Source organism: Bison bison, unplaced genomic scaffold, assembly GCF_000754665.1.
Source record: "Bison bison bison isolate TAMUID 2011002044 unplaced genomic scaffold, Bison_UMD1.0 scf7180017864368, whole genome shotgun sequence".
Lineage (NCBI taxonomy): Eukaryota > Metazoa > Chordata > Mammalia > Artiodactyla > Bovidae > Bison > Bison bison.
In genome coordinates this window covers 1,197,289-1,209,868 of record NW_011494940.1, presented here as the reverse complement: position 1 = coordinate 1,209,868, position 12,580 = coordinate 1,197,289, and the positions used below count along the sequence as shown (strand labels likewise).

At 44.2% G+C, this 12,580-nt stretch overlaps 2 protein-coding genes across 3 annotated transcripts; one reads left to right on the top strand and one right to left on the bottom strand.

Moving 5' to 3' along the window:
* Positions 1 to 6: 6 nt before the first annotated feature.
* On the bottom strand, positions 7 to 8,470 carry NPC2 (Niemann-Pick disease, type C2). The gene is made up of 4 exons (XM_010855749.1): positions 8,210 to 8,470; positions 4,544 to 4,651; positions 2,830 to 3,002; positions 7 to 590 (listed from the first exon to the last, which is right to left on the bottom strand). The coding sequence occupies exons 1-4, from the start codon at positions 8,289 to 8,291 to the stop codon at positions 504 to 506; spliced, it is 450 nt and encodes a 149-aa protein (XP_010854051.1). The 5' UTR covers positions 8,292 to 8,470; the 3' UTR covers positions 7 to 503.
* Positions 8,471 to 8,739: 269 nt separating this feature from the next.
* On the top strand, positions 8,740 to 10,997 carry ISCA2 (iron-sulfur cluster assembly 2). 2 transcript variants are annotated; one of them, XM_010855746.1, is made up of 4 exons: positions 8,740 to 8,820; positions 9,151 to 9,256; positions 9,375 to 9,490; positions 9,931 to 10,997. In XM_010855746.1, the coding sequence occupies exons 1-4, from the start codon at positions 8,756 to 8,758 to the stop codon at positions 10,103 to 10,105; spliced, it is 462 nt and encodes a 153-aa protein (XP_010854048.1). In that variant the 5' UTR covers positions 8,740 to 8,755; the 3' UTR covers positions 10,106 to 10,997. The 2 variants fall into 2 exon arrangements, with proteins under 2 accessions (XP_010854048.1, XP_010854050.1); XM_010855748.1 differs by having other exon boundaries at positions 8,749 to 8,820; positions 9,154 to 9,256.
* Positions 10,998 to 12,580: the final 1,583 nt, after the last annotated feature.

The following is a 12,580-nucleotide window of genomic DNA, read 5'->3' as shown; positions in this document are numbered from 1 at the left end:
ATGGAGACGAGGGACTTGCAGGTGTGATCCCAGGTAGATGGATGTGGTTTGGAACCCATCCTCTGCTGCAAGGGCTGGCAGCCCTAGGGCAAGTTATCCAGTATCCCCCAAGCAGCTTCATTCAGGTTCTGTCCGGTGACACCCTCCTTATTCCAAAAGCAAAACAACAAGACAAAAAAAGTCCAAACCAAAAACAAAACCTGCCAAAACCAACAAAAAACCTCCGAAATCTGAAGACAACTGAATCAATCCCTGCAGTCTCACTTTCTCTTGGAAAGAAAAGTTGGATAATCCAACCCTTTTACAAAGGATAATACAAGGGTTACAGTTCCAAGCTCTCAGGAACAGGGTCTTAGACGCTTTTGGAGGTTGAGAGGCACAAAACGGCAGTCTGAAAATTCCTTTCATCTCATGGCACTGATTGAGTTTAGACTTGATTTCTCCTCCCCTCCCTCCGCCCATGCTCTCTCACCCCCAGATGGACACATTGGCACTGAACAGCTCTAGGCTTCAACCTCTATTGGGATCTGCCAGCAGAAGAAACGTTGGTTTTTGTCATCCGTGAGTTCCCACTCCACCACCACTTTTATCTGGAGAAAGAAAAAGAATCAAGAAAAATGAAGCTAGGACCTCGCCTCAATCCAGAATGGGTTTACCTATGAATTTTAACTATGAATCCTAGACGGAAATTGTAACAAACTGTCTATTCCTCACACTTTTCTTCTTAAATCATGCTATCATGAAGGCTGTTTGGGTGGGATGCAGGCACAGCCTGTGTCCTTAAGCTTAGAAGGGTAAACCAAGTTCCACGTAGGATTTAGTGTTAGTAGTACCGCATCCTAGTCTAGTTAGCTTCTTAAGTAAAATTTCTAAAGCATTCTTTTTCCTCTTCGATCAATGATACATAAATGAAGGCACCCATGACAAAGAATTTTAAAGTTAAACAATTTCACATGCATTTTGACAACATGATCCAGCTTCTCCCAACTTTAACTATGAAGAGCAGAGAGTAAATAGTTTGATTTCTAGGTCTCAGGAAACTTACTTATTAGCTGAAAAAAGAAATGTCAAAGCACAAAGGATGTCCAAAGAAGTTTAGGGTTGTATGAACACTTTCAGGGACAATGACCTTTGTGGCAATATAGCTTTGATTAATGTCCTTAAGCCATTTTTTGACATTATACCCCTATAGAGATCTCTGCCTTGACTGGTTACACTAGGAGCTGTCTCCTTTTTTTTTTTTTTAATTTCCCCCAAGGCTGGGGGAGGGGGATGCACTGTTTCTGGAAGTATTGCAATGCCAGGTCGATGCGTGGAGTGGACGGAGCAAGCTCCTATTCCAACTTCCTGCTCCAAAAATTCATTTAATATATTGTCCTTGGATAGAGAATGTATCAGATATTAAACTGCTAAGAACAGATACTATACTTGTGAAACTTGTTTGGTAAGTTTTTCAAGACTAGTACACATTAACTACTGTTTCACTGACTGCACACATTAACATAATTTGAGCTGGTTTTCAAATGAAATGCCACTTAAGCTCTGCAGAGCAACAAAACAAAAACAAACAAAAAACAAATGAAATGTCACTGAACAATAAGTACCATATATTAAGTGCCTACTCTGTATCGGGTCCTAACTAGATTTAAGTTACTGAGGCTCAGATATACCCATGATTACACAGCTGGTCTGCAAATTAATCTGCAAATCTGTCCCTGGCCTTTAGCGCCTCTGATATCTCTCAAACACAGACTCCCTAGGGGCTTCCCTAGTGGCTCAGATGGTAAAGAATCTGCCTGCAGTGCAGGAGACCTATGTTTAATCCCTGGGTTGGGAAGATCCCCTGGAGGAGGGCATGGCAACCTACTCTAGTATCTTGCCTGGAGAATCCGATGGACAAAGGAGCCTGGCGGGCTACAGTCCATGGGGTTGCAAAGAGTTGGACGCAACTTAGTGACTAAGCACACGTGCGTGGTAAGCACAGACTCCCTATGTTTGAGTCTTTTTAGAATGTTCTTTAATTACTGGCTATTTCTATGGAAAAAATGGCCAGACTGCTCCTGGTTGACTCAATCTCCTTTTAAGAAATGCAGCTCTTTTTCTTCATTGAAAAGAGTAGTCCCTTTACTTCGTCCACTCTTACCAAGATTCATAATCGTTAACACAGGCCCATTCTAGCAGGCTCTAGCTCACCTACTCCTCAGATGAAGAGGCAGGTGTAGCAGTCAGAGGTGAGGGTGGGGGTGGGGTGGAGGAGAGAAAGCAGAGAGGAAAAAGCTACCACTCTGCTATGGACCTCACACATGACTGCTCTCTTGTTAAGAGATTAATGGAGAGACCAGGTTTTTCTGGTGACAATGGGACGACTACTTGAAATCTTGAACTATCTGATACCTAGCTAAAATTTTGTAGGGCTTCCCTGGTTGGCTTAGTGGTAAAGAATCTGCCTGCCTATACAGGACGCATGGGTTCAAGTTCTGGAGAGGGAAGGGTCCCCTGGAGAAGGAACTGGCAACCCGCTCCAGTATTCTTGCCTGGAGAATTCCATGGATAGAGCTTGGCAGGCTACAGTCCATGGGGTCGGAAAGAGCTGGATATGACTGAGCGACTAACACTCTCACTTTTCAAGCATTAGGCAAGAGACAAAGAACGAAGGGACACAGTGAGAACTCTGCACCTCACGATTCCCATACTCCTTTCCCTTAGGCATTCCCTTCTTCCTCATAGAGATGAAGGATTCCTGTTCTAATCTTTTCTTCCTGCCCCCTCTCCTCCAATTTCCAAACCAGTCACAGGACTTTCAGTGTTCTCAACCACAATTTTACTTACGGAGGGGTATTCATTCTTCACGGGTAGTTTGTTCACGTAGTTATAGGTCTTATCTTTTTCGATGGGGCATCTGATTCCAGACTTACAACCATCAGACTCAGGAATGGGAAAGGGAACTGGGATGCCCATCACAATGCCATGTACCACAGCCTTGCTACTTTGAGACTGAGTATCTAAGAGGGAGAAAAAAAAAAAAAGAGAATCAGATAGCGAAGGAAATAGCCTAGTTCCAAACTCTAAATAAAGAATTCAGGCATAGTCTCAAGCAATGGCATTGCTGTGATGGCAAACCGAAGAATGTACCTCTTAATTCCTAGGGTCTATTTCTCTTTGCAGTTACACTTAGTACTTCCGTGAATGCTATGCAGAGAGTAATCACTCGGAAACTTGAAAAATTACTGAATTATACATAAATAAAAATAATCAGTGGGGGCTGTTTTCTTTGCTCTTAACCCCACCTTGCTCTTCATTGCCTTTCAGTTTCTTAGAAGAATCAGAGCTATCTGGATAAATAACTTTATGGAACAAGCTAACTGATTTTTGGCAGCCAATTTTCTGTTTACTATATGCATCAGATTCTGTCAAAGTGTATTGTGCATCTTAAAGAGTGTGGTCTCTGAATTCTCAAATACTCTGTCCTAAGGATTCCAATAAAAATTAAGAATAAAGTGGAGAGACAATACAGAAAGAGAGACTAGAAGTCTCCACAGAAATGCCATGGCCTGTAACAGAGGCAAAAGCAGTAACTCTTTAGAAACTGCGTAAGAGAAAGGTACATTTCTTGCTCACCTTTACCCTCCAAAACAAAAGGCAGGAGGAATAAACGTAATAAAATTAGGGCAATTGGAGTTATGAGCTATTAGATTCTTCTGGAGATCCAGAGTATTGGCTCTGTTTCTTTCTGTCTCCCAGCTGGGAATTGCTTTTATTGAGAAGATACATTTTTTGATTTGGAACAATAGAGGGGATGGGGTATTTCTCCAGGAGAGATAATAACTCTAGGATTTAGAGCTGTCTTTAGGCTTATGAACAAGAGATGATAGGAACTCTGAGATTTTTTTATTTGTCTAGTTCCAAAGGATAGAAAATGAGGGGAAGATTCAGAGCAGCTGCCCTTTTTAGAAACAGAGATTTTACATTCGTCTAGATTCCTGGGAATCTGAAGAAGATAAATAAAGAAGAAATAAACAAGTTCCAATAACATTTCTTCAAGTTGAAGAAGAAACCTTGAATTTCTTGGGTCAAGAGTAAGTTCCCCAAACCTTACAGAGGCTAAGTATTAATTGCTCCTATATTTTCAGGCAGAATATAGACTTAATAACTGGAAGATATAGTGCTTGAAATAACATTTTGGAAGAGTTCTAAAGTTTACAGAGTTGGGGTTGGTACTAACACTCTGCAGTCTGTAGCTGAAGAGTTGACCTTCCCATGAAATCTGCTGTGTAATATAGAGCTTATTGTGCTGTCTTCTCTGACCTGTGAACACATGGAAATCCCCTTTGCTTAAAGGGAGTCTGGCAACTACGGGCTCCAAGAAACAGGCATGGGGGACCCAGTATGAGAAGGGTGTGTAAAAGCATGGTGTCCACTGAGAGGGAGGTCAAGGAATTCCTGACTGCAATTCCCTCCTCCTCACCTTCCCACGCTCACTCCAATTCCTAGATTGATGTCACGCTTTAAGATGAATTTGAAGGTAAAAACCACTTTTACTTACTACTGGTGAACGTGACATTAACACTGTAAGACTGTCCTCTGTGCAGTTTGCAAGGCTGGGTGGGACATGGGCTCACATTCACTTCCTTTATAACTCCGACCCAAGAACCTGCAAAAGAAGAACAATTTGTTTGGATGGGAGGGAAAACAAATCACCTCGGCTGTCTCCTACCTAATGGGAAGGTGCTTTGCCTTCCCAATGAGACCACTGGGACCAGCAGAAACTGCTCATATTTGACAGGTGGAGGGGAATTAGGAAATGATCGCGTATACACAGCCAGCTCCCTTGCTCTACAAGCTGGGAGGGCTCCACCAGGGAAAACCATCCCCACCCCTCCTTCCTGACACAGGATCTGAGAGTGGCACACAGGGCTTAAGTGATGACTCAAGGCACATAGCTACTGTTTCCACTTGGGATCTAAGGCTACTGTTTCCAGTTGTAATCTTGAGACTGGCTGCTCTCTTAACTGTCCTTCCCACCCCCACCCACCCCTGGTCTTTCAATCCTGCCCTGGTGGCTATCCAACTCATGGTCTCTGAGGTTTGAATACTGCTACCGATGAGAATAGTTTCAAGCACACATTTGAGATACACAGAGCAGAGGTGTACACTCTACTCTGGGACCCATGTTCTTCCAAATAAGTGGTTGGAGGCAGGGAGTGTGACTTTTTTCCCCCGCCAGTCTAAATAAGGATAAAAATACTCTGACCAAGAAAAGTTAAGCACAAATCTTTAAGAATCTTCTTACTCCATCCAGGCCCCTGAAACCAGACAGCTGAATGGGAGAGAACAGAAGTAAACAGCTGGGTGAGTTTAAGCTCCGCCACTCATGCCATTGCTGAGAGCTAGACTCGGATCTGACACCTGGCCATGAGCTCACTGGCTCCATTAAGTACTGTGGAAACTTAAGGCAAGATACTTAGCCTCCCTGGGGCTAATAACAGTACCTACCTCAGAGGGTAGGTGAGCTAATACATTATAACTCTTAATAAGTGCTTAGAACATAGTAAGGCTATACAGGTATTCACCATTACTATCATTATACTGGGGCAATTCCCAGGTGGCTCGAGTTCTAAAGAATCCACCTGCCAAAGCAGGAGACACAAGAGACATGGGTTTCATCCCTGGGTCAGGAAGATCCCCTGAAGGAGGAAATAGCAACCCGCTCCAGTCTTCTTGCATGGAAAATTCCATGGACAGAGGAGCCTGGTGGGCTACAGTGTATGGGGTCACAGAGTCAGACACAACTGAGCGTGAACACACACACACATATCATCATCATCATCATACTGGCATTTAGTCCATGAATTCAATCTAGAGCAGCTGCTCCTGGGTGGGTTAGCAAGTTCCCCTTTGACACAAAAGGTGAGCCTCTCACCTCAAATTTACTTTGTGGGTAGAAATTCTGGATCTAGACAATAGAACAGACTGTCTCAAAAGTACAGTGTATGAAAGACAAAGAAAATGGCAGGTTGAGAGCATTATCTTGGGTGGAACAGTTTCCTTGTTTTGACTAACATTGCTCCAGCTAGTTCTGTAAACCATACTTTGCTGTCCCCTATCCCAACTTGCTTCTCCATCATGGCAAAGTCCTCAAAACATAAATACAAGATTCTTTTCTCTAAGCACTCTCTTCCACTCTGTCCTATCTTCTAGGACCAGGAAAAAAAATATCCAGAACCTTAGTCAACAACTTATTAAAAAACCAGTGCTTATGCTGAAGCTTTCAACTTCTAGTTTCTATCAAGGCTGGCTCACATGATCTAGGAGGTACTGAATACTCTCAGTACCCTCTACTGATCTGGAGGGTAGTACTTAGCTACTTCATTCAGTTTGTTTGTTTTTTTTTTCTTGACAAGAGGTTCTCGGCTTTCCAGTGTCAACAGAGCAAATTTCTCAGTCCTAACTCTCAAAAATTGCAAAACTAGTTTGCTCATTTCTGACTTGAGGAAATACCACTTTAGGATAAAGGAGGCAAAGTGGGACTCAAAAAACCTTTTGATGTGGGCACTGAAGTTTTTCCATTGTATTTCCCAATTCAAAAGTAAATTGAAAGTCTGTCACTGAAACTCTCCTTCCCTTAAGAAGTTCTTGCCATAGGTGTACACCTGGTTTTTTCACATGAGCAGACCAATCTCAGGATTCAGTTTCCTTAGTTTTTTTTTTTTTTTTTAATGTTAATGCTACTGTTGAAATCCAGACTGACTCACAAACACTCACTAGTTTCCTACTGCTTATGAGCTGTAAGAGCTTGGGCAAGTTACTTTATGTGATGGTTTCAGACTGCGAGAGTTGAATGAGTTGATAAAGATAACATAGTGTTTTCATCCAAAGTTGGCCACTAAGTTTAATGGAGGTAAAGGCAGTAATGTGAGGTGATAATACCATCTTTCAAATGCCAGTCTCCTAGTTCAGGGGAGCAGCATTTGTTAAGCATTAATAGGCCCACAATTTTTATTTCTTGATCACTCCTAGCCCTAGCCCCCAATTCTGCTCTTGCCTCAACATGAATTTTGGAAATATAGTGGAAAGAGTATTTATTCCCTCATTTACTTTTCCAACAAATATTTATTGGGCAGTTACTATATTACCTGGGCACTGGGTGTGAAGAAGCACATTTACTCTGGTTGTCATTATGCTGTGTGATTGGGTGAGTTACTTAACATTTCTGAAACTCAATGATTGACTATGTGTGTGCATGTGTGCTCAGTCATGTCTGACTCTTTGCGGCCTCATGGACTGTAGCCCGTGAGGCTCCTCTGTCCATGGGATTTCCCACGCAAGAATATTAGAATGGGTTGCCATTTCCTCCTCCAGGGGATCTTCCCTACTCAGGGATCAAACCTCCTCTCTTGCATCTCCTGCATTGGCAGGAGTTCTTTACCACTAGTGCCATCTGGAAAGCCCATGATTGATTACAGGATCTCCAAGTTTCCTTCCAGCTCACAAATTTTATAAAGTCAGTTTCATTTCTCTTTCATTTATCATTACACCTCTCCACTTCAGAAAAGCTCTGCTCAAACATTTAATTTGGATAGATTTGACTGAAGGAACTCACAATTTCTACCCCATTGTATTTCTCACCAAAGATTCCAACCACAGCTGCAAGAGAGGGTTATGCATCACAAGTTGCGACCAGAAACAAGAGTTTTATAAACAGGAGGAGAAAACTGGAAAGAATTAAAAGTGCCATCGCCCAAAAGGAAGCCCTAAAGGAACAGCTCGTGAAAGGAGAATTGACTTTTGATGTGTCATCAGAAGGGAAATGTAAAAGAAAAGCAAAAGGAGTGGGGACTGAGCGGTCACCCAAGACACAAGGCATAAATAAAGAGAAGTTTTGCACGGCACCCCTGACGCCCCAAGCGGCAAGTGAACCTTCGGCTGTTTGCCCCACACACTTTGGGAAACTTCAGCAAAATGCCCACCTCCAGGAATGTGCTGGGACCAAAACATGGGTTGATGAGATAAAGTTGTCAGAGGTCGCGTTTTATCCAGGCCAGCACCTTGTCCCCTACCCCAACCGACTCCAGCCCACTCCACGAAGGGTCCGAGGCTGAGCCTGGCTGCTCGCAGGACCCGCCAAACCCAGCCCAGCAGTCTTAGCATCAGATTCTGTCAGGGGCTCCCGCAGAGTGCGCGGGAACTTCGGACTGGCCCCGGGGCTCACCGCAGTCCTTGAATTTCACCGGCTCGGCCAGGGCGGAGGCACTGAGTGCCAGGAACAGGAACGCGACAGTCAAGAAACGCATCGCTGCTGAGGCTCCAAGCTCAAGGAAGGGAGAGCCAGCAGTCTCGGTCACAAGATAAAGTCTTCAGGGATGGGCCGGGCCGGGGGAGGAGCCCAGTCAGGCGACTGGTCACTGGCCAGCGGGGCCGAGGCCTGTCCCCGCGCCCCCCCCCTCCACCCCGGGTCCACGGAGCCAGACAAGGGGTCCGGGACTCTCGCAAACTCCGCCCATCCGCTCCGCTCAGCCGCAGGGCAAGCGGGATCCATCTTCATCCGGCACGCCTCCTCTCGCCAGTGCTCGGCCTGGGCTTTGTGAGTGCGTCCCCACTTCCGCAATGGGAGCATTTCTACCCAATCAAATCCCTTCTCCTTCCTCATCTCCCAATAGATGTGCTCAGGGGCGGGGTTTCCGTGGATCCCGCCTCCCGAGGCCCAGGAGTGGAAGGCGATTGGGGAAATGTGAGGGGGCGGAGCTTACAGAAGAAAATGGCGGCCGTCCGAGGGCTAACAGCTGTGGCCCTGAGAGTGGTGACTCCCTGGCAAAGGAGCAGGTAACCAAGCCTAGAAAAGCACCTGGTTTGCCCCTTCAGGACTCAGGAGAAACTAAGGCTCGCGGGGGAGGTGAAGGTTTGGCGTGAGGCTGTCAGGTGGAGGGACTTCAGGTTTGGCTTGAGGCTGTCCAGGCGGGGGCACTTCAGGTTTGGTGTGAGGCTGTCCGGGTGGGGGACTTCAGGTTTGGCGTGAGGCTGTCCAGGCGGGGGGACTTCAGGTTTGGCGTGGGGCTGTCCGGGTTGGGGGACTTCAGGTTTGGCGTGGGGCTGTCCAGGTGGAGGGTTCTAGGTTCTCTTCTGCTCCCAGTCTTACCCTCCTCCCTTGCGCAGCAGGCTCCTCGCGGCCTCCCGCGGACCCCGGGCGCTTCGGGAAGTGTCGTCCTCTAGCCCAGAAGCTGGCGAAGGGCAGATCCACCTCACCGACAGCTGCGTCCAGGTGAGAAACTGGTCGCGGGGCAGGGGTGGTGGGGGGAGGGGAGGGGGATGACTTCCTTTTGGCCCACTCTTCTTTCTCTCCTTGCCTGGCATTCTTGACCCTCCTTCCTGCATTTCAGAGGCTTCTGGAAATCACCGAAGGGTCTGAATTCCTCAGGCTGGAGGTGGAGGGAGGTGGATGCTCCGGATTCCAGTACAAATTTTCACTGGATACAGTTATCAACCCCGACGACAGGCAAGGAGAAAGGGGTGGGTCCTCCGAGAATGTGCAGAAGGGATAAAAATGTCTCCAATTTAAGATGCACTTTTATTCCACATTTTAAACTTCTGCTAAGGATAACATCGCATCACCCTTCTCACACAGTGGGGATACAATGAAGATTTGTTGCCTTGATTCAAAATAACTTATGTCATAGGAGGAAAATTGGCCTAAGTCCATAGGGTCATTGGTAGAGAGTCGGGATGGACTAGAAAGTTTCCAGGCCTAAATTTCTATACATTCCCAGTATTCTTTCCATTAAATCTTTTTGCCTCAGAGAAAATCAGCACCTGTTAGAGGTCATAAGGGAAGCTTCCTCCGTATTTTAGAAAACAGGATGGGCATCTCTGGGCTCAGAGGGTGTTACGTTTCTGGTGTTTATGATGTTCATTAATGCCTTCCTCCCTTCTTTTCAGGGTGTTTGAAAAGGGTGGGGCAAGAGTGGTGGTTGACTCTGATAGCTTAGCCTTCGTCAAAGGGGCCCATGTGGACTTCAGCCAGGAACTGATCCGAAGCTCATTTCAAGTGTTGAACAATCCTCAAGCGCAGCAAGGTTGCTCCTGTGGATCATCCTTCTCTGTCAAACTTTGATGTGATGACAAGTGACCCGGAGATTGCTATCATCTGACTGATTTGAGGCACCTGGGATTAGAACAATTCTAGAAGTTTCCTTCCCATCATGACCCTCTCTCAATTTTATTTTCCTTTAATCGAGGATGTTGTTTCACCACTATTTTCAGAATGTGAAACTTTTACTCTTGATTTAATTTCTCCTACACAGTTGTAAGGCCAAGCCTGTGGATGCTGTTACCTAAGATTTAGTAACTGGTTGAAACCAGTATCATCTGTAGCGCCTCCAAGGTTCTAGGAGTTACTTCTCCGGCCTTCAGAGCTACTTGTACAAATGTGTATAGCTATGTATAAAAGCTTCGTTTTAAAGAAAGTCCTTATTTATTTGTGTTACGGATCAGAATCACAGATTGCATAGCTTGAACACTGTGTTACTAGACCAGAGAGGATGAGAAAGCCAAATGAAATGTTATCTTTTTGTTTTGCTATTTATTTATTTATTTATTTATTACTTTTATTGAGGTATAGTTGATTTGCAGTATTGTGCCAATCTCTGCTGTACAGCAAAGAGACTCAGTCATATACGTGTATACTTTGCTTTTTATTTTCTCTTCCATTATGGCTTATCACAGGATATTGAACACAGTTCCCCTGTGCTATGCAGTAGGACCTTGTTGTCTGAAATGTTATCTTTTTCATCTCACCCTTCCTTAGTGTGCTAGTTTACTTACCATTATTTTCTGTGCACCCCATTCTTCACTTCCCATTTGTTACAGCAGATACATTTTCTTCTCGTACTTAGGAATGTGTTAGATTCACAAAACCAATAACCCATCACCCAGAAAAACTTGGACCTAAACCTCACTGATACTTGAATCATAAGTTTGAAAATAAGCTCCATACTCTATATTCACACAAGACATTTCGTGATTCTTTGCTGATTTAGTGACTGAATCTTTTTAGAATATGTTGCTTTATTTATCTTATGGTGTGAAATGTTTCTGGTCTCATTGTATAGCTGGAAGTTGTCCCTTTGTTGATACAGATAATAGACACTTGGATTTTTTTTTTTTCCAGTTTGGACTATAAAATGCAGGGGGCCCATTTAAATTTGAATTTTAGACAAACAGAAAATAATTTTTAGTATAAGTATGTCTCTGCAAATAGTAAAAATTATTTGTTGTTTATCTGAAATTCAGATTTAATTGGGTATCCTGTATTTTTATTTGTTAAATTTGGTAACCTTCCTTCAGAGTCTCTGAAAGAAGAGCTTTTTAGCCACAAATTCCAATGAATTTTAAAGTACTTGTTTGGGTATAGTACTTAAATAGGCTAAGGAGCTAGAAACAACCATAGTATGTATGTGACTGTGTTGGGGCAGCCAGAACTGCATGCTGCTGCTGCTAAGTCACTTCAGTCGTGTCCGACTCTGTGCGACCCCATAGATGGCAGCCCACCAGGCTTCCCTGTCCCTGGGATTCTCCAGGGAAGAACACTGGAGTGGGCTGCCATTTCCTTCTCCAATGCATGAAAGTGAAAAGTCAAAGTGAAGTTGCTCAGTCGTGTCCAATCCTAGCGACCCCATGGACTGCAGCCTACCAGGCTCCTCCGTCCATGGGATTTTCCAGGCAAAAGTACTGGAGTGGGGTGCTATTGTGGCAACAGACAACTAAAGGAAAAGGTAAAAAGCACCACCATGACAAATGATTAACAACTGCTAACGTTGGGGAAACCACAACCAAGCTGACTCTGTAAGGGCTACTGGTTAAACTCATCTTTTCTTTGAGAGCCTAAAAGTTCGTATCAGCAAATTTTGCATTCTGGAATGGATTGAAACTTTTCTAGACTTAATTAAGGTCATTCAATAAAAGAATTATCCATAAGAAAAATAGAAATACAGAATCTGAGACAGAAACTTACTTACATTTTCAATGTGGGAAAACCTAGGACTTAGAACAAACCTATCGTGTGTCTGCAGTGTATACAGACACAAAAGGTCACTCAGAAACCTGAGCAGGTTTTTTTCTTAGCAAATTGCCATGGAAAAAGTCAGAAAGCAGCGTGTGGAAGCATCTGTGTTTACTAAGCCATTGAAAGTGGCTGCCAATACCTGGGCCTAATAAGGTTTTCAGCATAGACTAAGTCCTTTCATCCTCCTTGAGAAGAGATTTTGTTACATTTTAAGTGTTAAACCTCTTCTCTGATATTTTTGTGGGTTAGCACAAACATAGCTAAGCTTTAGTTACTCCATAAACCATTAAGTTCTAGTGGTCAGTTAGGCAAGAACAGGATCTCTTCCAAAGACTGTATAAATACCTCCTATGAATAGAAGAATTGAATTTTGTGTTTAGAAAAAGTGGGTTTGGGAGAAATCAGCTTACTTCATCACATTGGGAAAGCTTCATAGGGAAGCCTGAGGTGGTGACAAGAGGTCTCCACTGGAGGAGGGCGATGTAGAAATTTTAAGAACACAGGGCATGAGGAGATAATGGCATC

Excerpts from the sequence above, each read along its gene's own strand:
- NPC2 (XM_010855749.1), bottom strand. The coding sequence starts at position 8,291 with ATGCGTTTCTTGACTGTCGCGTTCCTGTTCCTGGCACTCAGTGCCTCC. Across the intron at positions 4,652-8,209 it reads GGTGAAATTCAAGGACTGCG|GTTCTTGGGTCGGAGTTATA; the intron begins GTGAGCCCCGGG and ends CTTCTTTTGCAG. Across the intron at positions 3,003-4,543 it reads TAATGTCACGTTCACCAGTA|ATACTCAGTCTCAAAGTAGC; the intron begins GTAAGTAAAAGT and ends TCTCCCTCTTAG.
- ISCA2 (XM_010855746.1), top strand. The coding sequence starts at position 8,756 with ATGGCGGCCGTCCGAGGGCTAACAGCTGTGGCCCTGAGAGTGGTGACT. Across the intron at positions 9,257-9,374 it reads TCACCGACAGCTGCGTCCAG|AGGCTTCTGGAAATCACCGA; the intron begins GTGAGAAACTGG and ends CCTGCATTTCAG. Across the intron at positions 9,491-9,930 it reads GTTATCAACCCCGACGACAG|GGTGTTTGAAAAGGGTGGGG; the intron begins GCAAGGAGAAAG and ends CCTTCTTTTCAG.